The 26,211-nt window shown below is 45.4% G+C and overlaps 1 protein-coding gene across 12 annotated transcripts in view; it reads left to right on the top strand.

The window, feature by feature from the left end:
• Positions 1–26,211, top strand: part of PIAS1 (protein inhibitor of activated STAT 1) — a 113,043-nt gene that overhangs the window by 58,016 nt on the left and 28,816 nt on the right. For all 12 annotated transcript variants that reach the window (XM_064157881.1, XM_064157883.1, XM_064157884.1 and 9 more), the window contains one exon: positions 3,978–4,422. In XM_064157881.1, the coding sequence (XP_064013951.1) occupies positions 3,978–4,422 (445 nt within the window). The remainder of the gene's footprint in view (positions 1–3,977; positions 4,423–26,211) is intronic.

Genomic DNA, 26,211 nt, shown 5'->3' with positions numbered 1-26,211 from the left:
ACCTTGCTTTTTGCTTATATCTACCTTGCCTATACCTTCAAAAAAGGAAAACATCTAATATGTAGCAGGAGCTTTGCTGTTAGATCAAATACTTCGATCTTCTCAGTCCTCTGTTTTTTTACACTGTGGGTCTAGGAGTTTATTACAGAACAAGAAGAGAGTGAAGATCTGAGAGGCTCTGGCTGGTCAGGAAGTGACTTTTAATGGCGCTGGTGGCAGGCATCAAACCCTTCAGCTGTAACTACTCATTCTGTTGAGGGAATGTTTGTAAAACATTATAAATAGTGTTGTTCCATGTTTCAGATCTATTTGTTTCACTTTCTTTTCAGCTGTCAACACTTCAGATTGTAGCTGAGATGCCTTATTCTTTTAAGACATCTCTGTTTCTCACAAAGTACCTCATCTGTTCTCATTAGTAGCTCTGTGACAGTCCCATAGTTAAAAGTGTGAAGCAGGTTCCTGGGATATTCAGAGAAACAAATGTCAGCAAACTCCTGTTAAATCCAGAACGTTTGTGGTGATCTGCAGCTATTTTGACTAAGGTTTGCACCAAATTCCGTTGGAGTGGTTCAAGAGACCAGAAGTTCTGTGGCAAATGTAGTTACATCTATCTGGGTCCCTCATTAAATAGATGAATCATCTAATTTAGGGCTTTTAAATAACAGGACCTATTTCAGCAGAGGAAAGTAGCCCTCATGGACGCCTCTGCATTGAGGATCTCTTGCAGTGCTGGAGGTTTGAGGAATCAGCAGGAGGTTTGGGCTGGCTTTGCTAAAGCCAGAGATAACCTTTCTAATAGTAGCACTTCTAATAGTACCTTCTAATATTAGCACTTTAGGTTTAAGAATTAATATGAAGATAACTTGAATAATGTCTGTGCATGAAAACTTTGTCCTGTTTGAAGAGCTGGAGAGGATGGGAGCATTTGTACTCTTGCAATTAATAAGTCATAGTTTTGTTATTCACTCTTTGGTGGCTGGGGTATTGCAGAGCCCTGGTATGTTGAAGTAGCTGGGTTAGCCTCAAATGTCATGAATAACAGACTGGTTTGGGTGGGAAGGGTCCTGTAAAGGTCACATAGCCCAATCCTCTGCAGTCAGCAGGGACATCAGCAACTAGTGCAGGTTGCTCAGAGCCCTGAATAACCTGACCTGGAATGGTTTCAGGCATCTCCCACCTTTCTGGACAACCTGGGCCAGGTTCTCACCACCCTCAGGGTAAAATATTTCTTTCTTCAGTCTAGTGTGAATCTCCCTCTTTTAGTTTCAACCATCATCCCTTGTCCTGTCACAACAGGCCTTGCTCAAAGTCTGTCCCCAGGTTTCTCCTCAGCACCTTTAAGCACTGAAAGGTCACCAGAAGGTCTCCCTGGAGCCTTCTCCAGGCTGAACAACCCCAGCTCTCTCAGCCTGGCCTCACAGCAGAAGGCTTCCAGCATCATTGCTATGGCTTCCTCTGGCCACACTCTAACAGGTCCATGTCTCTACTGAGGACTCCAGAGCTGGCTCGAGCAGTACAGGTGACGTCTCAGCAGAGGAGTAGAATCTCCTCCCTGCCCCTCTTGCCCATGCTGCTGGGATCAGACCAGAACGTGGTTAAGGATGCACTTGGGAGCACTTGGTGCTGGCTCATGTCCAGCTTTGCAGCCCCAGAGCTCCCAAGTCCTTCTCCACAGTGCTGCTCTCTATACTTTTATCTTCCAATCTCACTTGATACTAGGGTTGCCCTGACCAAGGTAGAGGACCTTGCACTTGGCCTTGTTGAACCTCTTGAGGTTCACATGGGCCCCCTTCTCCAGCTTTGTCCAAGTCCCTTTGGATGACATCCTGTCCTTCATGCATGTCAATTGCACCTTTAAGCCTGGTGTCACCTGCAAAATTCACATGTATATACATAGACACATTGAATGTTATTTTGAATTTGATCTTTGGGGTTGACTTTAAAATGTTCAGGGTGGTTAATGGTTTTCTACAGAAGATCTTGATAGCCATTTGTGCCAGTGGGTTCCAGCCATTTTGCTTGGCTGTGATTTCTTGGGAGTGCCAAATCTGCAGGAGTGTCATTTCAGCTACTGTCACAGGCCTTGTGATGGTGAACAAGCTGCAGTCAAGCCCTGAAAGAAGTTTTTAAATGGAAAATGGGCTTGTGAATTGATTTTCTGGCTTTCTTGACTGGTTGGGCTGTACTTGGTGCACACCAGCTGGTTTCACTGCTTTGCATGGTGTTTTTCTCCCTTCCTGAAAAAGTGAAACAGTTTACAAGTCTTACCAGTTTGATTCATTAGACCATATTGGGAGACTAAAAGACTGTGTAAATGAAGATGCTAATTAATAGAAGGCAAAGCCCTACTCCCCCATCCAAAACAGAACATGCAGCTGTGATGTGAGAAGGGAGGAAGTGGAGGCAGGAGAAGTTTCCTGTAAGTCATGAGTGGTCACGTGGGGTTGAACACAACTCAGGCGATAATTTTGCAGTCTCTTGTTAACATTGGTCATGTCTCTCCTTTCCTTTGAAACTGGGGATTAGTTATGCTGCAAAAAGTGAGGCAGGAACTTGAAGTAGGGTTCTAGAGTCAAGAACTGTCATAGCTTTGATATGAGCCAGCAGTGTGCTCAGGTGGCCAAGAAGGCATCTCAGACTGGATCAGGAACAGTGTGGCCAGCAGGACCAGAGAAGAGATTGTCCCCCTGTGTTCTGCATTGGTGAGGCCACAGCTCAAATTTTGGGTTCAGTTTTGATCCCCTCACTCCAAAAGGGATATCAAGGTGCTGGAGCAGGTCCAGAGATGGGCAGCAAAGCTGGTGAAAGGTCTGGAAAACAGATCTGATGAGGATGAGCTGAGAGACCTGAGGCTGTTTAGTCTGGAGACAAGGAGGCTGAGAGGAGACCTCATTGCTCTCTAAAACTCCCTCAAAGGAGGCTGGAGTGAGGTGGAAGAGGATCTCTTCTCTCTGGTATCAGGTGTTAGAAAGAGAGGAAATGGCCTCAAGTTGCGCCAGAGGAGGTAATGAATAATTTCTTTCCTGCAGGAGTAGTCAGGCATTGGAACAGGCTGCCCAGGGTGGTGGTAGAATCATCGTCCTTGGAGATGTTCAAGAAGTGCATGGATGTGGCACCTGGGGGCACATTTTAATGGCCATGGTCATCTTAGGTTGAAGGTTGGACTCTATGATCTTAGAATTGTTTGAGTTGGAAAAGCCTTCTGTGATTCAATTATGTTGTCTGTGTGTGACTTTGTGTTCATCTAACTGGAAATCAAAGAATTTATTGCCACTAGAGATGCCCACAGAGGAGTCATCAGTAAATAGTTATGTTTATAAGCATGGCTTTGTACTGGCAACTTGTTCTTCTCCCAGTTTTTACTCCCTTAGCATTGCTGTCCTGAACTGTGTATGGCAAACAGTAAATTCACAGAGTTGCAGAATGGTGGGGGTTGGAAGGGCCCTCTGGAGATTGAGTCTAACCCCTCTGCCAAGGCACTTAAAGAAGGTCACACAGGAACATGTCCAGGTGGGTTTTGAACGTCTCCTGTGATGGAGAGACTTCATCACCTCTCTGGGCAGCTTGTTCCAGTGCTTCACTCTTAAGGAAGTTCCTCATGTTCAGATGAAACTTCTGTTGTTCAAGTTGGTGCCTATTACCTCTTGTCCTGTCACTGGACACCACTGAAAAAAGCCTGATTCCATCCTGCTGACACCTTTGAAGTATTGATCAGCATTGATGAGACCCCCTCCACCTTAGACTTCTCTTCCCTTGAAAAATAGCTCATTGCAGTTTTTGGAAGCAGCTTCATCTCTGTAAACTGGTACTGATTTATGCTAGAGACCAGATAATCAGTGGGCCAAGAGCAGTGGGTGGTGGTGTGCCTTTAAAAACTCCATGCTTAATGGGATTAAGCCACTTTCTAATATTAGTGGTTAAGATGCTGTCTCTTGAATACTAATTATGATTTTTTTTTCCACTTTGTTTCTTTCAAGCAAATGGTTATGAGCCTTCGAGTTTCTGAACTGCAAGTGCTGCTGGGTTACGCGGGGAGGAACAAGCACGGCCGAAAACACGAACTGCTGACAAAAGCACTGCATTTGTTAAAGGCTGGCTGCAGCCCTGCTGTCCAAATGAAAATCAAAGAACTCTACAGGCGAAGGTTCCCCCAGAAAATCATGACACCTGCAGACTTATCTATCCCCAGCGTACACTCGAGCTCCATGCCAGCGACTTTGTCTCCATCTACCATTCCACAGCTCAGTTACGATGGCCACCCAGCCACGTCACCATTGCTTCCTGTTTCACTTCTGGGACCTAAACATGAACTGGAACTCCCCCATCTCACCTCTGCGCTCCACCCTGTCCATCCTGACATCAAACTGCAGAAATTACCTTTTTATGACTTGTTGGATGAGCTGATCAAACCTACCAGCCTAGGTAAGGCTGCAAACCTTCTAATGATATTTCAGCTCTTTTTTTGGTTTAAAGAGTAATGGATGAGTTCAGCTGCTAATACAGCAACTGGTTAAATATTGCATCACAGCAGTGTTTAGAGAATTGCTATTTTTGGTAACTTTTGGAACAGATTGTTCTAGATGGAGAGACATCTTACGTAACACTCATTAGTTGCTTTAGCTGAGCCACTAAATATGCCTCAAAGATCCTTTATATTGAAGGGGTGAGCTTGACAAGAAACAAACTAAACCTTAGAAAAAGGAGAAAACTTCTCTGCTTTTAGTGCTTCTTATAAACCTTAGAGGGTTTAATGACTGAAATACCAAACAAAACCATCCCTAAATCCACCAGGCCCCTGCAAAAGCTTCTTGTATACACTGGGAAGGAATGTCAGGCTGGATATTTGATGTCCTGAACATTGTGAAGTTGAGGAAAGAGTTGTGGTTCTCTTACAATTGTGGCTACTTATCTTTTAAACTGTCTTTTTGTGTTGAAGGTTTAAATCACTTTGTGTAGCTGCTGAGAATAATCTGCTGCTTACAGAGCATTATGTAAGAGTGCGTGAGTTTGCTGGCTCTGACTCCACGCAGCACTTAACAGCGTGGTTAACTTTTAATACTCTTTAAAGACTGCCAGAATACAATAGTCCTGTTGATTTCTGGAGGGACTGCTTGCATGTTGAAACCCTCTGTTGTCTTGAAAGCCTGGAAGAGATTCACTGTGTGAGAATTAGCTGGGAGGTGGAGTTTTGTGAGAGTAGATATGCGGAGATGGTGGGTGAGTGAAAACAACTCCTTTGCAAAAGAGATCTCTGGTAAACAGAAGTGAGCAGGTATTTCACACCAACAGTCTGAACAGCTACAGGAGTGGAGGAGGCTGATACAGATTCATAGAATTGTTTTGGTCTGAAAAGACCTTTCAGATCATCAAGTCCAGCCATATCTCTACCTCTGCCGAGGCTGGTGCTAAACCATGTCCCTCAGCACCACATCTCTGTGGCTTTTAAACACCTCCAGGGATGGGGATTCAAACACCTCCACCTGCTCCAGTGTTTGACATCCCTTTCAGTGAAGAAGTTTCTTCTGATACCCAACCTAAACCTCCCCTGGTACAACTTGAGTCTGTTTCCCCTTGTCTTGTCACTTGTTACTTGGAAGAGACCAACCGCCACCTGGCTCCAACCTCCTCTCAGGGAGTTGTAGAGGGAGGGCCAGAAGGTCTCCTCACCATGTGAGCGGTGATGGTGGTCTGCAAATGTCTGAAGCATGTTGCAGAGTTGTTTGCATTTTTTTTTGTGTGTGTTTTTAATCTGTTAGTTACAACTGAGACATTGAAGGGAAACCAGCTTCTGGCAATCCCATCTTCTGGTTCAGGTATTTTTAAGAGGTATATTCTGTCTGTTTCGCTTTAATTGAAACCTCAATTGATTAATAAGCATTCTGTGCAATGCTGGTGGCATAGGATAATTAGATACTTGGGATGTATCTCATCACTTTTACATGGTAAATACTTAACAATAATGCTGTAATTTCACTAAGACATTCCAATGCAGGAATTATGGGATGCATTTATTCCTAGATCTGGTAAGAACTGTTTGCTGTCAGTTTCGTGCCTGACAAACTGGCCCCAAGTGAAGAGATCATGTCACACTCTGTCATGTCTTGTTGCTTGAGGAGTTTACATACAATGGAATGGGTTTTTTCCTCCGCTCTTTGTGGACTTTTCAGTGTCAGAGTAAGAAAATAGAAGTGGATGAAATTCCAACCAGATTAATTTTTAAACAATTTTTGTCCTTCTGGGGCATGCTGGAAGGAGTTGTTTTTGCATGTTACCCGTCTTCAGATGTCTTTCTATTTGTCTGAAGCAGTGCAATCAAAAAGCTATTTCTCTTGTGATTTTTGGGTGAAGAAAGAGCTTCAGTGTCCATGTGTATGAGAAATGGTTGGTTGTTTCCTTTTGTAGTGGAAAATAACCTTGCTAGAGTGCAAAATTGCTGGCTTTAAATGTCATGAAGGTATTTTAGAGTAATAAATACATAAATGCTAATGAAAAAACCTATCATGCTAATAACCAGTGATATGCAGCTTTAAACACTTGCAAAACAACGTGGAGCAGTTGTGCCTGCAGTTTAAGAGCTTTAAATGCAGGTATGGGGCAGACATCGATTACTTTTCTCTATTTATGCAGTTACTGATACTCTTTAATAAAAATAATCTGAAGTGATTTGTTGAATCTTTGCCCGACATGGTCTGAGCATCCCAGTTACTGCTGCAAACCATGTGGATTTCCTCAAGCATCAAGTTTCTAGGTTCCCTGGCTTTGTTTTCAAGGGCAGATGTATGTTGTGAACACTCAGAAGTTCTCTTTGGCATCTGGCCAGCCTTCAGGCATCTCCTATGTGCTTTTTCCCATCAGATTCCTCATAGGGTAGGGATAAGAAACTTAGGAATTTACTGTGGTTGTCTCCACCACAAGAACGAACTGATGACCTGATTTGGGGCTTTGAATAGTTTTCTCCCTACTTAAAATGAAACTTACTGGAACATGAAAAAATGGGTGAGAGAGAGAGAATGAGTGTGATCTCCTCTGATTTGAGGGTCTTCTGATCATCATTACTACAGTAAAAGTTGGACCAAGCACATCTTCGGATATGTTTCTCCTCTGTCTTTCACGAGTCGTAGAATCATGGAATGCTTTATGTTGGGAGAGACCTTTAAAGCTCAACTAGTCCAAGCCACTTGCAGCCAGCAGGGACATCTTCATCTAAAGCAGGTTGCTCACAACCCAACCTGACTTGGAACAGTTCCAGGGATGAGGCATCTTCCACCTCTCTGGGCAACCTAGACCAGAATCTTGCTACCTCCAGTGCTAGCAATTCCTTCCTTACATGCTCAGATCAAGGTGGGATTGCTTGGGAGGTTTGCTGTCCCATCGGGATGTGATCATTAATCTAAAACTCAGTCATTTAAGCAAGCCTCAGGGCAGGGAGTTGCTCAGCAGGACATTTGAACACACATTCTGTACCCAAATATCTTGTGTAGGTGGGTAGCACACAAGCTAATCTGAATAACAGCCAAGGAAATTAAATTTGCTAACTATTATTTCTAATGTCAGGAACAAAAGCAGGAAATGGATGTTACCTTCTTATACTTGCTTCCTCAAAATGTAGCTTTGTGATTAAACTCCACACACTGACTGCTGGAGGGGCAGGATTCGTGGTGAGGGCAGAAAGCAGTGCTTTACTCATCCCTATCCTTCCCACCAGCTGTGGAGGATCTTTATTGAGTGTGGCTGTCTCAGCATGCTTCAGCATGTGTCCTGTGTCCAGCTATGGGACCCTCAACACAAAAGGGAAATAGATCTGCTAGAGTGGGCCCAGAGGAGGGCCACAAAGATCAGAGGGTTGGAGCTCCTCTTCTGTGAAGACAGGATGAAAGAGTTCAGCCCAGAGAAGAAAAGGCTTCAGGGAGACCTTAGAGCTGCATTTCAGTATCTGAAAGGGAGCTACAGGAAGGCTGGGGAGGGACTGTTTAGAAGGGCTTGTGGGGATAGGATGAGGGGCAGTGATTTGAGACTGGAGCAGGAGAGATTTAAGTTGAACATTAGGAGGAGGTTCTTCACAATGACAGTGGGGAAACACTGGAACAGATTGCCCAAAGAGCCCCTGTCCTTGGAGACATTCAAGGTCAGACTTTATGTGGCTCTGAGCAGCCTGATCTAGTTGGAGGTGTCCCTGCTGAGTGCAAGGTGGTTGGACGAGATGACTTTTGAGGGTCTCTTCCATCCCCCTGCAATCTATAACAAGCTAAGGTTAGAAGGCATTTAACTATCTTTGTAGTTTTGTTAGCCATCTCTGGCTCACAGTAGCTCCTACAAATTGTAGCAGCAAGTAGGATGCTTGCGGAAGAGCAGACTTGCCTAGCTAGTTGAACTTGTAAACTCAGCCTGTGCTACCTCAACCTGCTCTTGTTTGAAGAACTGAAAATAGCAGCCAGGCCCTGCTGACGGTGGGACTCTTCTCCTGCTGTTCCTCTGCTCAGATTGCAGAGTCTCTCGCTTCCTTATGAGTGTTTCAAGTACTCGATTCCTGTAGCTCTCTCAGAGCCCTATGGCTACTACTGACAATTACAGTTAAGCTGGCTGGGCTGTCAGCCTTTTCCTCACTCCCCAGAAAACTGTCAGTGGGCTTGTTTAGCTAAGGCTAAGAGCTATCTGTCCTTGTTCAGTAGAGCTGTCGAATTTGATCCATATTTTATTAGTCATCCTCATTGCAAAATCAAGAAAAGCATCTATATTGGATGTTTTTGTGTACAAGCCAACTGGGAAAGCTCTGTGCTCTGAAATGGCTCGTGGTGGATGAGGCTGTTCACTGAGCTTTTGCAGCACCAGTGAGAAGTCCGAGCCCTCTGCCCCATGGTTAACCACAGCTCGATGTTAACACAGCTTTAATATTGTGTCTGACTCTGGGGCCCCCAACACAAGAAGGACATGATCCTGCTGGAGCAGGTCCAGAGGAGGACCGTGAGGACAATGAGAGGGCTGGAGCACCTCTCCTATAAAGACAGGGTGAAAGAGTTGGGTTTATTCACCCTGGAGAAAAGTAAGGCTCTGGGGACACCTTCCAATTACATTTCAGTATCTGAAAGGGACCTGCAAGAAGGCTGAGGAGGGATGATTTAGAAGGGCTTGTAGTGATAGGATGAGGGGCAATGGTTTTAAACTGAAGCAGGGGAGATTTAAATTGGACATGAGGAGGAAGTTCTTCACAATGAGAGAAGTAAAATACTGAAAGAGGTTGCACAGAGATGTGGTTGAAGCTCCATCCCTGGAGGCATTCAGGCTCAGACTTGATGTGGCACTGGGCAGCTTGATGTAGTTACAATGTCCCTGTTGACTCTAGGGGGATTGGATGAGATGACCTTTGAAAGTCCCCTACAACCTGATGCAGTCTGTGACTCTCTGATGTGTTTCTGTGACTGAGTGTTTTGAAGGTAAAGCTGTCCAGTTTGGCTGGAACAGATCAAAGTTGCTTTACTACTGTGACTGCTTTTTTATTTTGGACTAGGAACTCTTTTAAATAGGAGAATTTAGGTTGTAGGTTTCTGAAGTGAAGATGCAGCTTTGACTTGATTTTCTCCTGTTTTCACCCCCTGGTGCACAGGACACTGATTGGTTGTTTTTTAAGCATGGGCCCAACTTTCTAAAAATGCAAGATAAAATCTCTTTTGTATGGTGAAATGTTTACTATGAGATGAGAAACAAGTACCAGGAGTCCTTTAGATTAGTGTGGGAAGGACATCAGATAGTTAAACAACATCTTAAAAGTACCTCTCTTTGCAGCCTGTGTCATTCCTAAGTGCTTGAACTGTGCTATTGTTCCAGACCTCCCATTTTTCACTAGATTGTGAGTCTTTACTGACCTGTAAAAGGAAATTAACCTTTTCAGTTAAAAGGGTTGAAGAGGCTGTGGGTTAGCTTATTGTCTAAAGCTGTCCAAATGGCATATGGATAATCACCCTACAATTTATTTGCTGTGCTTCAGGGTTAACCTATATGGAACACAGCACTGAATCTCACATCTGAGCTATGGAAATGAGGATCTTTGCCTTCAGGTGTCATCCTCGTGGAAGGAAGAGACAAACATCCAACTTTTGGGGAGCCACAGTATCACCTAGAGATCTCACTATGCTGCCAGACTCCTGATGCTGGCTCCATCAGGTGCAAGGAGCTTCCAGTGGCTCTACTGAGGCTTCTCTTCATTTGCTTAGGCCTTAGCTTAATTTTTTAATCTGTGGACTTTACTAACAGGGTTTCTTCAGCAAGCAGAATTTCACTCCCTCAAGATTTATGTGCTTACAAACCAGCATTTTTACATCTGACTTGCATGGAGAGGGACTATTTCTAAGGGCATGTGCTGGTAAGGAAAAGGGGCAATGGTTTTAAACTAGTAGATTTGGACATTAGGAAGATGCTCTTTACTGTGACGGTAACGAGACACCAGAATGGCTTGTCCAGAGAAGTTGGGGATGCCTCATGTCTGGAAGTGTTTAAGAGCAGGCTAATGAGGCTTTGAGCAACCTGATCTAGTGGAAGTCTCTGTCTGTGGTAGGGGAGTTGAAACTAGATGGTCTTTAAGGCCTCTTCCAACTCAAGGCATTCTGTGATTTATTTGGAAATTTTCTGTCTGACCATGTTTTATCATGGTTACTTGTATGAACCTGATCATCTTCAGGGTCTCTTCCAACCAGGCATTTTGTGATTTTGTGTGCTGCCTTCTTGAAAACAGAACTTGCAGCTGATCTGACTAAAATCTTGAGGTTGACTGTAGTTCAGGGTACAGCTATTAAACAATTAAACAACTCCCCGCACTTTGAAATGTAGGCTGGAAACTAGAGAAGTTTTATTTGGCAAGTGTTTCTCTCTTTCATGTATCAGCAGGCTGATCTGTTGCTCTGTGCAGTCAGTGCCATGGTTGATATGAAAGTCACGCTTTTACTGTCTCCTCTGTTTGTTATTTTTTTACTTTGTGGGAGGAAGTTCAACAAAATGCTTTATTCTCAGCTCAGGCTTCAGCTTTCTGACTTCCGCCTTGACAGCTTCTAATTGTGCAAGAATAAGCTGAAATATTTGCTCTGTGCTGCTCATGTGCTGGAGCTGAACTAGGATTACAGTGCACTTAAGTGTCTCTTTTTTTTTTTTTTTGCTTCAACTTGTATTTGCATGTGGTTTGCCTCGAGTTCAGCTATAGAGAATCTTTCCAGAGCCTGTTTTAAGCATAAGAGAGCTTAAACCAGCCAGGTAGCTCCTGTGCTGTGAGGGAAGGAGTGCAGTTTATTCCTGCTCTCTTCAGATGGTGTCTCAATCTCCTCATGTGTACAACAGAAATCACCCGAATTCCAAGGTTTTACAGGATATGGATATTTTCAGAGACTGCCTCTCTGATGTGAAGGAGAGGCACTTTTGATGTGAGGGAGCCACTTTACTTCCCAAAATCAAATGAGGATGTCTTTTTGATGGTTGTGGCCAGCAGGCTGAGGGAGGGGATTTTGCCTCTCTGTTCTGAGACCTCAGCTGCTGGAGCCAGCTCTGGAGTCCTCAATACAGCAGAGACATGGACCTGTTGGAGCAGGGCCAGAGGAGGCCACAGCAATGCTGGAAGGGATGGAAGCACTCTGCTGTGAGGCCAGGCTGAGAGAATTGGGGTTGTTCAGCCTGGAGAAGAGAAGGCTCCAGGGAGAAGCTTCAGTGGGCTTTCAAGGCTTGAAGGAGTTGATGAGAAATCTGGGGACAGACTTTTGAGCAAGGCCTGTTGTGACAGGATGAGGGGTGATGAGTTAAACTACATGGAGAGATTCAGACTAGAGAGAAGGAAGAAATGTGTGACCCTTAGAGTGGTGAGAGCCTCATCCAGGTTCTCAGAGAGGTGGGAGATATCCCATGCCTGGACCCATTCCAGGTCAGGTTGTTTGTGGCTCTGAGCAACCTGCTGTAGTTGCAGCTGTCACTGCTGACTGCAGTGGGGCTTGAACTAGATGACCTTTAGAGGTCCTTTCCAACCCAAACCATTCCATGATTGATAAGGAGTTGGGCTCAGTGATTCTCATGGGTCCCTTCTAACTCAGGATATTCTACAATTCTAATGAAAGCTTTTATTAGAAGGAATTATGGTAAACCACGTGGCTAACTCAGAGTATGTGAGTAATCCATTAATGCTCAGTGAGCCAACCTAAGCTTGGAGTGGTGTCCCTTGGAGCACTGGGAGAGCTCGAGGCCTAGCTGTGGAGCTTGCAGAACACAAGGGACGAAGCTCTGCTATTGCAGTATATATTTTTTGAGGTTTCCTCTTGCAACCAAGACATTGAGTTCACTTAGTAGTTGTTGGCAATGCTGCTGGAAGACTTCAGTACCTTGGGATCTTTTAGACATGCATTTCTCTGTCTTTCTAGTACTGCTTGCTTCAGGTGTGGCTCAAGGAGGTTTTGAGCCTCCTCTTTGGAGAATCTTCAAGGTCCCTTCCAGCCAACTTGGAGGTGTTCAAGAAAAGACTGGATGAGGCACTTAGTGCCATGGTCTAGTTGATTGGATAGGGCTGGGTGCTAGGTTGGACTGGATGATCTTGGAGGTCTCTTCCAACCTGGTTGATTCTGTGATTTTATGAATCTCTGAACTTCTGTTGATGCTGTTAGGATTAGAAGCTAAAATTTTCAAGCCTTAGTGGCACCAGTTGAATTCTAGGACATCTATTTAGGTGTCTGAAGAAATTAAGAGACCTCACTAAATCTTACATACTCATGTTGAGCTGCATCAAAAGAGTATGACCATCAGGGATAAGTGAAGTGCGTCTCCCCCTTATTTTTGCTCTAGTGAGGCACCACCTGCAATACTGTGTCAAATCCTGGGCACCCTAACACAGAAAAGAGACAGAACTGTTGGAGTGGGTCCAGGGGAGGCCATGATGAGGAGGGGGCTTGAGTGCCTCCCCTGTGGGGCCAGGCTTAGAGAGTTGTGGTTGTTCAGCACGGAGAAGACTTTCTAGTACCTGAAGGGGGCTACAGGAGAACAGGGCTTGTAGTGCTAGGATGGTGGGTCAATGGCTTTGAGATAGAAAAGGGGAGATTTAGACTGGGGATTAGGAAGAAATTCTTTCCAGTGAGAGTGGTGAGACACTGGAACAGGTTGCCCAGGGAGGCTGTGGATACCCCATGCCTGGAAGTGTTCGTGGCCAGGGTGGTTGAGACCTTGAGCAACCTGATCTAGTGGAAGGTGTCCCTGCCCATGGTGGGAGGGTGGAACTAAATGACCTTTAGGGTCCCTTCCAGCCCAACCCGTTCTATGATTCTGTGCAATTATGCTCCTTCCCTCTGGCAAAACAAAGGAGCAGAAGTGTAGTGGAGGTCTTGTGGTCTCAGGATGGGCAGTAGCAAGAGGAGACCTGGAGTAGTTGGGTGTTTACTCCACAGAGACGGTCTGGGAGGACAGAGAGTTCTGGCATGAAAAGTTGGCATGAAATTGCCCCTTAATGTAGATCTTTGAAAATCCTGGTTGCTCAGAAATACTCCTAATAGAGGTTACAAAAAGTAATCCAACTTAAATATCTGTCCAATTGCACAGAGTTTCCAGCTGATCTGTTTATACAATGCATCACAGAGTTATAAAATACGTAATATTTATGAATTAATTGTAGCCCTTGGAGGATTTCCAGGCTATTTTCAGATATATATTTAGGCACTAATTCAAATAAGCTCCTTCATGTCTCTTTTACTTCCCGCCTTTCCCACCCCCACCATAGCTCTGCCTCTTCCTTCTGAACATTTAACTGTTCACAGCTTAATGGGAATGTTGGCCACAACAACCCCATGCAGAGATACAGGCTGGGGTCGGAGTGGCTGGAGAGCAGCCAGACAGAGAGGGATCTGGGGGTGCTGATTGATACCCGCCTGAACATGAGCCAGCAGTGTGCCCAGGTGGCCAAGAGAGCCAGTGACATCCTGGCCTGCATCAGGAATGGTGTGGTCAGCAGGAGCAGGGAGGTCATTCTGCCCCTGTACTCTGCACTGGTTAGACCACACCTTGAGTACTGTGTTCAGTTCTGGGCCCCCCAGTTTAGGAGGGACACTGAGATGCTTGAGCGTGTCCAGAGAAGGGCGACGAGGCTGGGGAGAGGCCTTGAGCACAGCCCTACGAGGAGAGGCTGAGGGAGCTGGGATTGGTTAGCCTGGAGAAGAGGAGGCTCAGGGGTGACCTTATTGCTGTCTACAACTACCTGAAGGGTGGTTGTGGCCAGGAGGAGGTTGCTCTCTTCTCTCAGGTGGCCAGCACCAGAACGAGAGGACACAGCCTCAGGCTGTGCCAGGGGAGATTTAGGCTGGAGGTGAGGAGAAAGTTCTTCACTGAGAGAGTCATTGGACACTGGAATGGGCTGCCCGGGGAGGTGGTGGAGTTGCCGTCCCTGGAGCTGTTCAAGGCAGGATTGGACGTGGCACTTGGTGCCATGGTCTAGCCTTGAGCTCTGTGGGAAAGGGTTGGACTTGATGACCTGTGAGGTCTCTTCCAACCTTGGTGATACTGTGATACTGTGATACTGTGATAGAGTCTAGAACTGATCTGAAGTGATAGAAGCTGCAAACTGACCACAAAATAACCAGGTTTTCATCTGGTTGAAGCTGAAGGATGTGGCTTTGGCACTTTGTAGCACCCTGGTGTATTTTGGGGTGTTGTGGAGTTGTAACGTGGGGAGAGGTCTGTTCAGAACCAGTCACCACGAGCAAGGAAGGAATGAGTTGTATGTTTACCAAAATGCTTCCCTTCAGGTAGTTCTGAAGTGTTCTGAAATGTTAAGGTTACACAACGTCCATTGTGATTAGAGATTGAAGTGAAATGAAATGGCCAAGGTGTCCTAGCCAGTGACAAAACACAAGTGGGAGAGTCCAGGGTTTGCCTTGGTGCTGGATGTAAGCTGGGTATGGCTGAACTCCTGAAACCCACAGCTTGTGCAGGGCACAGCCTTCAGCCTTGCTTTTAAGAGGTCACCCAGTCAAGGTGAAGAGTCCAGCTTTGGCCTGGTCTGACAAGAGTGTCCTGGCTTGGATCAGCAACAGTGTGACCAACAGGAGCAAGGCAGGGATTGCCTGCCCTGTACTGGGCACTAGATTCAGTTTTGGGCCTCCCATTCCAAGAAGGATGTTGAGGTGCTGGAGCAGGTCTAGAGAAGGGCAATGAAGCTGGTAAAGGGTCTAGAGCAGAAGTCTTGTGAGGAGTGGCTGAGGGCCCTGCCATTGTTCAGCCTGGAGAAGGGAGGTTGAGGGGAGACCTCATTGCTCCCTACAACTCCTGGAAAGGAGATGGAGCCAGATGGGGATTGGTCTCTTCTCCCTAGTGACAAGTGACAGGACCAGAGGAAATTGCCTCAAGTTGCCCTGAGGAGGTTTAAGTTGGACATGAGGAACATTTATCTCTCAAAGGGTTGTCAAGGCCTGTCCCAGGCTGTGCAGTGGAGTGATGGAGTTCCAAACACTGGACTCCACATTGATAGGTGGTGCTGAGGGACATGGTGTAGCGGTGGCCTGGCAGCGCAGGGCTATTGTTTGGAGTCCACGATCTTAAAGGTCTCTTCCAATCAAAAGGATTCTGTAAGTAAAAATGTTGGAGGCTTTTTTGTTTGTAGTTCAGACTGTGTTGAAACCTTCCTCCTGGCCTTTTTCATCTTCTGTTTCTGTGACATGGCTCTAGCAATTAGGGATTTTCCTGCTTTCCAGGGGAGAGGGTGACTGAGGCAGAGTCTGCCTGGGACTGACCTGATATTCCCACCGCAAGGCATTTAATGGGTGGCAGGAAATGAAGGGCATGACAGGTTGTCGTTTAAAAGGTCCTGCTACGTGAATCCAGCATAAAGGAGGAGCTCGGTGCAAAGAGGTTGTGGTTAGGAGAAAGGAAGTGTTTATGTGTAAACATTTTCGTTACCCAGGAGCTTCATCAATTGTGGTGGCTTTAAAAGGGCTAATGATCCATCCATGGTGGTATAGATCTCCCATTAAGGTGCAGGCTCTCCCACATAGCTGCTGGGTTTCTGCTAACGTACTGATGATGTTGCAGAGCACTTCACACAGGCTTTTGACCTGGCGTCCAAAAGCAGATGGATAAATGAACCCAGCTGAGGATTGATAGAAGAGGGTTTTGGCCAAATGACATTGTGAGGAGCTGTGTGGATGTAGTATTGTGTGACACATGGCCTGGCTTCTGCTGCAGCTGCACATAATTCAAAGCCTGTCTGAATGCTACCTTTTGAAAAGGTAAATGTTTTCTGTGCCTTCATCTAAATGCAGTAAATTTGGTCTGGCTTGGAGGCAGAGTGTTAAATCTTCGGCAGTGATATTTGAAAGAGGATTGAACATAGACTGATACAATGCCTTCTGTTGTTCAAAAGCAAAAAGCAAAATGTCTGTGCTGCAACAAAATGAGGTGTCTTCTCTATGCAGGGAAGATAAGCAAGAATTATTTATGTGTTGGGTTGACAACTTCTACAGCATTTAGGTTTTCCTGGTTAACACTTTCACAAATAAAACTGGTTGAAATCCCAGAAAATCCTATTGAGACTACAGCTAAGACAGCTCTCAAGGAAGAACCTTCCTCACCCAGCCCTGGGCAGGGGATGCAGGGCATGGATGTGACTGAACCTCCTGGGTTCCAGTTTATGACCATTGCCTGGGCACCACTGGCGAGAGTCTGGCATCATCCTCTTGCCCCCCACCATTTAGGTCTTGCTGAGCATTGAGCAGATCCCCTCTCAGTCTGCTTTTCTCCAGGCTCCACAGCCCCAGGGCTCTCAACCTTTCCCCCTCACAGAGCTGCTCCAGACCCCCTCAGCATCTTTGTAGCCTCCAGTGGACTCTATCCAGTAGTTCCCTCCTCTCTTGAACTGGAGAGCCCAGACTGGACCCAGTACTTGCAGCTGTGGCCTCACTCTGTACTGCCCTAGGTTGGTGAATAATCATTTAGGTATCTCTTGTTTACCTTACACCGTGTAGCAAAAATGTGCTGTAGTCCTGCTATTCTCACTTAACTATTTCTGCCTTCAGAAGTAAAGATGCTGTTACAGGAAACCATTGGTGCTAGGCCAGGTCACTGATAGCTTTACTCGTGGCCTGAACATGGGTAGTTACTGCAGTCTAAAGTGCAAGTTTAATTTTAGTCCATGTTTAATTTTAGTCCAAGTACAGTTTTAGTCTAAGTTTAATTTTAGTCCACCTATCTTTCTTTATTAGAAGGTAATATGTGCCTGTCACTATTTAATAAGCCAGGTTTAGAAGGACATAGAACTGTTGGAGCAGGTGCAGAGGAAGGCCACAAAGATGATCTGAAGGCTGGAGCACCTCTGCTGTGAGGATAGGTGGAGGAAACTGGAGTTGTTCAGCCTGGAAAAGAGAAGATTCTGAGGGGACCTTATAGCTGCACTGCAGCACCTGAAGGGATCTTATAGGAAGGCTAGAGGGGGACTTTTCATAAGTGTGTCTAGGGTGAATGGTTTTAAGCTGAAATGAAAATAGGTTTAGACTGTATCTTAGGAAGAAGTTCTTCGGTTGTGAGCATGGTGAGGCTCTGGAATAGGTTACCCAGGGAGGTTGCTTATGCCTCCTTTGTGAAGGTCCTCAAGGCCATGTTGAATGAAGCCTTTAACAACCAAATCCAGTTGAGAGGCATCCTTGCCCATAGCAGGGAGGTTGAAGTAGATGATCTCTAAGGTCCCTTCCAACATAAGTAATTTTGTGATGATTCTGTGCTGCTGCTGATAGATAGAAAAGATCAAACTTTGTGTCTGGGCAGCATGATGGTCAACTGCAGCTTAGTTAGGAAGCATCACTGCCTCCACAGTGTGATAACTTCAGATTCATTAAAGATTTTCAGGTGTCTCTTTTTGAGTGGGAATTGGAGAGACCAGTTCTTTCTCAAGACAGCAAGAGGTATTTTACTGCAGAAAGATTTTGTGGCTATTTTTAGCCCTGGGTACTGGTGAGGTGGAACAGAATATTTTTAGAGCATTAGAGAATGCAGCCACTCAAAGCTGGGTTGTTGGTTGTTTTTTTTCTCTCTAAGTGCTCTAGGGTTTTTCCAAAATAAAGAACAAAAATTAGGAACAAATGGTTTTATCTGTCATTATTATTACTTATAGAAGAATATATTTGTCATCTGTCTATATATATGCATTTATATAGACATTCAGCTAGAAGTAGAAGTGTTTTGGTCTTCTGAATGATACTGTCAGGGATTAAAGGAGCCTGTACTAAAATGTTGACAACTCAGGTGGAATGTTTAACAAAAGAAACAACCAACAGGGCAGAATTGAGTGTCTCTTAATATATACCAAACCCATAGGCTGTTTGGATCACTGCTTGAATGAGATAAGCATGAGTTGGGAATGTTCAACCTGGAGAAGAGAAGGCTCCAGGGAGACCTTAGAGCAGCCTTCCAGTACCTGCTGGAGAGCTGGGGAGGAATTTTTTGCAAGGCCTTGTGGTAGGATGAGGAGCAATGGCTTTGAGCTGGAATAAGGGAGATTTAGGCTGCATATTAGGAAGAAATCCTTTCCAGTGAGAGTGGTGAGACAGTGGAACAGGTTGCCTGGGGAGGTTGTGGATGCCCCCTCCCTGGAGGCATTCGAGGCCAAGCTGGATGAGGTCTTGAGCAACCTGATCTAGTGGAAGGTGTCCCTGCCCATAGCTGGTGGGTTGGAACTAAATGACTTTTAAGATCCCTTCCAACCCATTCCATGATTCTGTGATAATTCAGGAAACTATGGTGATAGTGACTTGGTCAAAAGAAGAGATCTGAAGAAGCAACTCTGCTCTGTAACATTTTGGTGACTTTTTAAAGTATTTTAGGATGCGTTGTGCTAATGTTGAGGACTTGTAGAAGCAACAGATCTCCATCCCTGGAAAAATAATGGAGCAGCTCCTTCTGGAGGGCATCTCAAGGCACTTGGAAGAGAAGAAGGTTATCAGGAGCATGGATTTACCAAGGGGAAGTCATGCTTGACAAACCTGATAGCATTCTGTGATGACATAACTGAATGGGTAGATTCAGGCAGACCAGTGGATGTAGTCTACCTTGACCTTAGCAAGGCCTTTGACACTGTCTCCCATGATATTCCAGTAAGCAAGCTGAGGAAGTGTGAGGATGGAAGAGCAGGCAGTGAGGTGGATTAGAAGGTGGTTACAAGATAGAGTTCAAAGAGTGATGATCAGTGGTGCTAGATCCAAATGGAGAACTGTAACCAGTGGAGTCCCCCAGGGATCTGTGCTAGGTTCAGTCCTCTTCAGCATCTTCATCAATAACATTGATGAGGGGACAGACAGACAGAGTCTGCTCAGCAAGTTTCTTGATAGCACCAAACTGGGGGGCTTGGCTGATACAGCTGAAGGCTGTGCGGCCATCCAGTGAGACCTGGATAGACTGAGAGCTGGGCACAGAGGAACCAGGTGAGATTCAGCAAGGACAAGTGCAGAGTTCTGCACCTGGGGAGCAGTAACAAACTGCAACAGTACACGTTGGGTGAGCTGCTGGAGAGCAGCCCTATGGAGAGGGACCTGGGAGTGCTGGTGGGTAACAAGTTATTCATGGGACAGCAGTGTGCTCTGGTGGCCAAGAAGGCCAAAGGGGTCCTGGGGTGTATTAAGAAGAGTGTGTCCAGCAGATCAAGGGAGATTCTCACTCCCCTCTACTCTGTCCTGGTGAAACCTCATCTTGAGTACTGCCTTCAGTTTTGGGCTCCTCAGTTTAAGAGGGACAGGGATCTGCTGGAGAGGGTCCAGCAGAGTGCTATAAGGCTGATTATGAGACTGGAGCATTGCCTTATGAGGAGAGGCTGAGGGACCTGGGGCTGTTTAGTCTGGAGAAGAGAAGCCTTAGAGGCGATTTAATAAATGTTTATAAACATCTGAGGGTTGGGGGTCAGGGCAGGGGGGATGACAGGCTCTGCTCACTTGCTCCCTGGGATAGGACAAGGAGCAATGGGTGTAAGTTGCAGGACAGGAGGTTCCACCTCAACACAAGGGGGAACTTCTTTATTGTAAGAGTCCCAGAGCACTGGAACAGGCTCTCCAGAGAGGCTGTGGAGTCTCCTCCTCTGGAAAATTTCAAGGCCTGTCTGGGTGTGTTCCTCTGAGATCTGTGCTAGATTGTGTGGCCCTGCTTTGTCAGGGGGCTTGGACTGGATGATCTCCTTAGGTCCCTTCCAACCCCTAAAATCCTGTGATCCTGTGAATAGACCTGAGCTTGTGCTAATGTATTTATGTTTTCACAAGAAAATGTGAGTTTTTTTCATTGCCTTTCTTGATTTAAGTTGAATGAATGAAAAAGTAGTAAATTCTCCCCTTTACCCCTGTACTCTCCCCTTCAGCACCCTCTCAAAAAAGGTGAGATTCTGGTAAAATTAGAAGTGGATTTTATGCAGCTTGTCTGAAAACGTCTTGTTGACACCCATTTAACTACATAAATCTGCTCGAAAAGCTTTTTATTGTACTTTCAAAACCTGCCCTTTCAGGTTTGTGAATTATTGAAGCAATTTTTTAGCAGCAAGGTAAAGGCAAGCTTCTAACTCATGCACTATTTTCTTTAATTACTGTGCCTTTGTTCTTTATAAGTAAATTAAACAAAAGAGAAAAGTCACTGTACATTTTCTCTGAGAATCCAAAGAAGATGTGGCCTGTGAACTAATCTTGACTGATCCTTCAAGCTCTTTGTAGAATCCCAGTGTGCTGGGGTTGGAAGGTACCTCTGGAGATCATCCAGTCCAACCCCTCTGCTAAAGCAGGGGGACCCACAGCAGCTTGCCCAGGATTGCAGTGTCCAGGTGGGTTTGGAATCTCTCTAGAAAAGGAGACTGGAGCAGCCTGCTGCAGGGCTCCAGCACCCTCATACTGAAGAAGCTTCTCCTGATCTTTAGATGGAACCTCCTGGGTTCCAGTTTTTGCCCATTGTCCCTTGACCTGTCACTGGGCACCACTGACAAGAGTGTCCTCTTCCCCTTGCCTAAACTCTCTCACTGAGCATTGATCAGATCGCCTTTCAGGCTGCTCTTCTCCACAGCCCCAGGGCTCTCAGCCTTTTCTCCTCACAGAGCTGCTCCAGGCCCCTCAGCATCTTTGTAGCCTCTTGAACTGGGGAGCCCAGCTGTGGCTTTACTGGGACAGAGCAGAGTGGGAGGAGAACCTCCCTTGACCTGCTGGTCACACTGTTCTTAATGTACTCCAGGGTGCCATTGGAACCTTGGTCATGAGAGCGCATTGTTCACTCATGGAGAACTGTTTCACCAGGTCTTTCTGCATGGAACTGCCTTCCAACCCCTCACCTGTGTTGGTGCAGCAAATACCATTCAGGGAGTTTAAAGAAAAGGTTTAGTAATTCAAAGTTATGAAAAAACACCCAAACAAAACCTCCTCACCCCAATCCCTCAAAATCATTCTTGGACTCTGCTGTCCTGGCATGATTCCAGCTTATAAATTCTATATGAATCCACTCAGTTTTCAGTTGGGGATCTGTTTCTGCTGTTGTTGTGTTGTTTGCAGGGCATGGTTGCATCTTCCTAGCCCTCAGAATGATTTTTTTCTCCTTGTATAAAGTGCATATTTGCATATTTCTGGTTTTAATCATACTCCGGAACTTGAGCAGTAGATGATGTGCTTGACTTGCCAGGATCTGTTTGGTGTTTTTAAACCCACCAGATGAATTATTACAGATCTCTCTGCTTTCTAAACTTTGAAATTCCAGATTTCCCATGTCTCTTCCTTTAGAAATCTGAACTCCTTAGAAACAGAGAAGTTCGTATTGTCACCATAAGCCTGGGAGCTTGATAGTTCATAGTAAAGCTGCTCAGTTAGCTCCATTTAATGTGTTTTGTTGAAGTTTTCATGCATTTTTGTAGGATACAAAGATGGAGAAGGAATAGATACGAGTGTAAAAAGATTGTGGGGAAACATGTAAGAGAAGATTAGAGAAAGGCAGAAGGAAAAAAAAAAGCATTTCTCATAGAATCAACCAGGTTGGAAGAGACCTCCAAGCTCATCCAGTCCAACCTATCACCCAGCCCTATCCAATCAACTAGACCATGTCACTAAGTGCCTCATCCAGGCTTTTCTTGAAGACCCCCAGGGATGGTGCCTCCACCACCTCCCTTCCAGAGGATTCTTCTGTGTGTGCTGCATTCTTCCTAGGCAAGCCCTAGACACATAAACAAGGTCCTTGAAGGACCCTGACCTACTCCTTCTCCATCTCCGGTCCTGCTAATCAATAGCTACAGGATGGGGAGCAAGAGGATGAGACCAGAGGTTGTGGAGTCTCCTTCTCTAGAGAGATTCCAGCCTCCCCTGGCCATTGCGTTCCTGGGCAAGCTGCCATGTGTGCCCCTGCTTTAGCAGGGAGGCTGGACTGGATGATCTCCAGAGGTCCTTTCCAACTGACTCCATGCTGGGATTAAAATTGTCTTTATGAGTGGCTGAATTGTGCCTGATTATAATGGTTAGATTTCCTTGTGGTAGCAGACACTGAACTGGGCAACTGTGATGAAATTTGCTCATTCTTCTATTGGTTGTTACACATCTAAGAGGCAGAGATGTATTCTAGGGGTGTTAAAGAGCCTGGCTGTAACTCTCCTTTAGAGTAATGTAGCTTCATGTCTTATCTTCCTCTGCGCTGCTCAATCTGTCAAGAGTTTGGATGTCTTCTGACTGGCTTTTGCCTAACTGATGCATTATTTCTCTGGCAATTTGGCCATGCTCCCATGGTAATCACAATGATTGCTGCTTGTACACAAAGGCAGTGTACTGGCAGCATGTTCTGTGGGTATCACTACTGCTTTACACCTAAGAAAGCATTGAGCAGCATGGCATGAAACCATCTCTCATCACTGGGAACCAGTGATCTTTCAGTTTGGTTTATTATGTGGGTTATTGGTTATTAAAGTGAATATGTCTGAATTTAATAGCCAGCTCCAGGAAGTACATTGAGGTGCTGGGGCAGGTCCAGAGAAGAACAATTCAAATGATGAAGGGTCTAGAGCACAAGTCTTGTGAGGAGCAGTTGAGAGACCTGGGGTTACTCAGCCAGGAGAAGAGGAGGCTGAGGGGAGACCTGGCGCTCTACAACTCCCTGAAAGGAGTTTGGAGCCAGATGTGAGTTGGTCTCTTCTTCCAAAGACCGAGAGGAAATGGCCTCAAGTTGTACCAGGGGAGGTTCAGGTTGAACACAAGGAACAGGATTCAAGGTGCAGCTTCACCACTGACAAGTACAGCAGCATGATCACTTCCCTGGTGCTGCTGGGAACATTTGCTGTTCTGCTAACACTTGGTTTGCTTGCAGAAATCCCTATTAGCTGCTTGATTCTTGAAAGTGGGGATGCTGCCTACTTCATCCTTTAGAGTGAGGATGCTGCCAAACCCAAACAAGCAAAAAAAGGAGCAGTGGGAAGGGAAAGAAATTGCTCAGGAAATCTGGGGTTAGACTTCTGATAATTGCTGTGTAAGTTCTGTGGATAATTAAGTTTTAAATGAAGGCAGCATTAGTGAAACATTCAGCAGTCTTCTCCTTTAATTAAAGGTGTTGAAATAGCAAAACTTCACAAGTAACTTTCCAAAACTTTTCTAATAAAGCCAAAGGTGACAATTTCCAGAGGAAAGCAAATAAAACATGAGAGGAAAAGGAAAGCCAACAGATTAAGTCCACACTGAACCATGTGAATATACAGAATAACTTGAATTCATCCATCTCTCTGGGCTGCAGGACAGTGCGTTTGCTGATTGCAGTGTGTAGTTGTGGTCTGTCCATTTATACCTAAAAATAGCTGTAAAATTGTCTTAAAGGGCAAATATTGCAACAGGTTTTCATTGTTAATTGTAAACATTGTGTTTCTATATTCATACATTGTGATAGCATGGCCAGCTCTCATCTGAAGCTCTATGTGTTCCTCCTTTGACCAAATGCAACTGGAAAACCTGCTAGAATTCAGATAAATGCTGGATTCTGTGGGCACAAGAGTCTAAAACATGAATTTGAGGCTACATCCCAGCCCGGATGGTGCTTTTGGACATTACAGTTGAACTTATTAATGGAAGAAAAGTCTTCTCACCACAACAAAAGGAAATATGTGGTAAATCTTTTCAACACAAAGAAGACATGGAACTGCTAGAGATGGTCCAGAGGAGGTCATCAGGATGATCACAGGGCTAGAGCAGCACTTCTGGTGTGAAGACAGGCTGAGAGAGTTGGAATTGCTCAGCCTGGAGAAGAGAAGGATTCAAGGCTACCTAAGAGTAGCCTTCCAGGATTTGGAAGCAGGGCTACAGAACAGGGATTTAGGTCAGGCATTAGGAAGAAATTTTTCCCCATGAGAGTGTTGAAGCACTGGAACAGGTTGCTTAGAGAAGTTATGGAGGCTTCAAGACTGGAAGTGTTCAAAGCCAGGTTGGATAGATTCTTGAGCAACCTGGTCTAGTAGCAGGCGTCCTTGTCCGTGGCATGGGAGTTGGAACTAAGTGGCCTCTTCCAAGCCAAAACATGCTCTGAGAAAAAGTTATTTATATAATGTAATGGTTTAAAAAGGTTGGCTGTTGCTGGTGCTTGACAAAAACCTGCTCTTTGGTGTGCATTAGTTCTTCTGGCCCACCTAGCTGTGGAGCAGCTGATAACCAGCTGCGTGTGTTTGTTGCATCTAGCGTCATAAAACGTACAGATCCTGCAGCATCCTCAAAGGAGAAAGCTCTAAATGTAATTTAGTGAGATGGCTGCTGTTAATATTTATACTACCTCAATGTCTATTCTATTGTTGGTTCCAACCTACCACATGCTGGTTTTAACACAGCATTGGAGGTATCACCCTCAAGCGTTCACTCATCTGTCACTCAAAGATGAGTCAGGAAGTGTGGTAGAGTAAAACAAAACCCGATAAATTTATGGAGTGTTTAACACACAATATAGTTATTCATAACCTTCTAAAACCACACAGAATAATGAAATTGAGCAGCAAGCTTCTTTACAACTTGCACTTCAATGCACGTGTTGATGAGCATGTTGAACAGTTCTCTGGGGAGATGTTTCTCTCTTTTATTTAAATTTCATTTGTTGGGGTTTTTTTCCCAAGCCATTTTCCTTGCTGTCGTGTGTGGTTCTGTGCTGCAGTGCTGCCTGTAGCCCTGCTGGAGGGATGTGCTTTTGATACAAGTGTTGTTTTAGAGATGTTTAATGTAGAATCTTAGAATCGTTAAGCTTGGGCAGGACTTTTAAGATCATCAAGTCCTACCGTTCCTGCAGCACTACTCTGGTCACCACCAAACCGTGTCCCTCAGCGCGACAGCTTCACAGCTTTGAAACCTCTTCAGGGATGTGGGCTCCACTACTGCCCTAAGCAGCCTGGGCCAACCCTTTCCATGAAAAAGTTCTTCCTCATGTCCAACCTAAACCTCCCCTGGGGCTATCTGAGGCCGTTTCCCTCTCGTTCCTTGGAGAGGGAGTGATTTCCCATTGGAATGGGCTGCTCAGGGAGGCACCATCCCTGGAGGTCTTAAAGAAAAGACTGGATAAGGCACTTAGTGCCATGGTCTAGTTGACTGGATGGGGCTGGGGGATAGGTTGGACTGGATGAGCTTGGAGGTCTCTTCCAACCTGGTTGATTCTATGATTCTGTGAAAAGAGACCAACTCCCATATGGCTCCAAACTGCTTGCAGGGAGTTGTAGAGATCAATCAGGTCTCCCCTCAGCCTCCTCTTCTCCAGGCAGAACAATCTCATGTGCCTCAGCCACTCCTGTTCTCCAGATTTTGATTTTCATCAGGTGCATTCATTCTTCCACTGAGTTTTTGTTATATTGTAGAATCATAGAATAAACCAGGTTGGAAGAGACCTCCAGGCTCATCCAGTCCAACCTAGCACCCAGCCCTCTCCAGTCAACCAGACCATGGCACTAAGTGCCTCATCCAGGCTTTTCTTCAACGCCTCCAGGGACGATGCCTCCACCACCTCCCCGGACAGCCCATTCCAATGCCAGTCACTCTCTCTGGGAAGAACTTCCTCCTCACATCCAGCCTATACTTTCCCCTGGCACAACTTGAGACTGTGTCCCCTTGTTCTATTGCTGGTTGTCTGGGAGAAGGGTCCAAGGACTTCAAAACCAGATTTCACACTTGAGTGTGCATTGTATGTTTGGTGCACTTCACTCCATAAATAAGCTTACTGAAAGGTGAGAAGGTGCATGTGCTGTAGTGCTCAGTCACTCTGTATGCTTTTACA

Source organism: Pogoniulus pusillus, chromosome 17 (genome assembly GCF_015220805.1).
Source record: "Pogoniulus pusillus isolate bPogPus1 chromosome 17, bPogPus1.pri, whole genome shotgun sequence".
In the NCBI taxonomy this organism is placed as follows: Eukaryota; Metazoa; Chordata; class Aves; order Piciformes; family Lybiidae; genus Pogoniulus; species Pogoniulus pusillus.
This window is presented reverse-complemented; position numbering and strand designations above follow the sequence as displayed.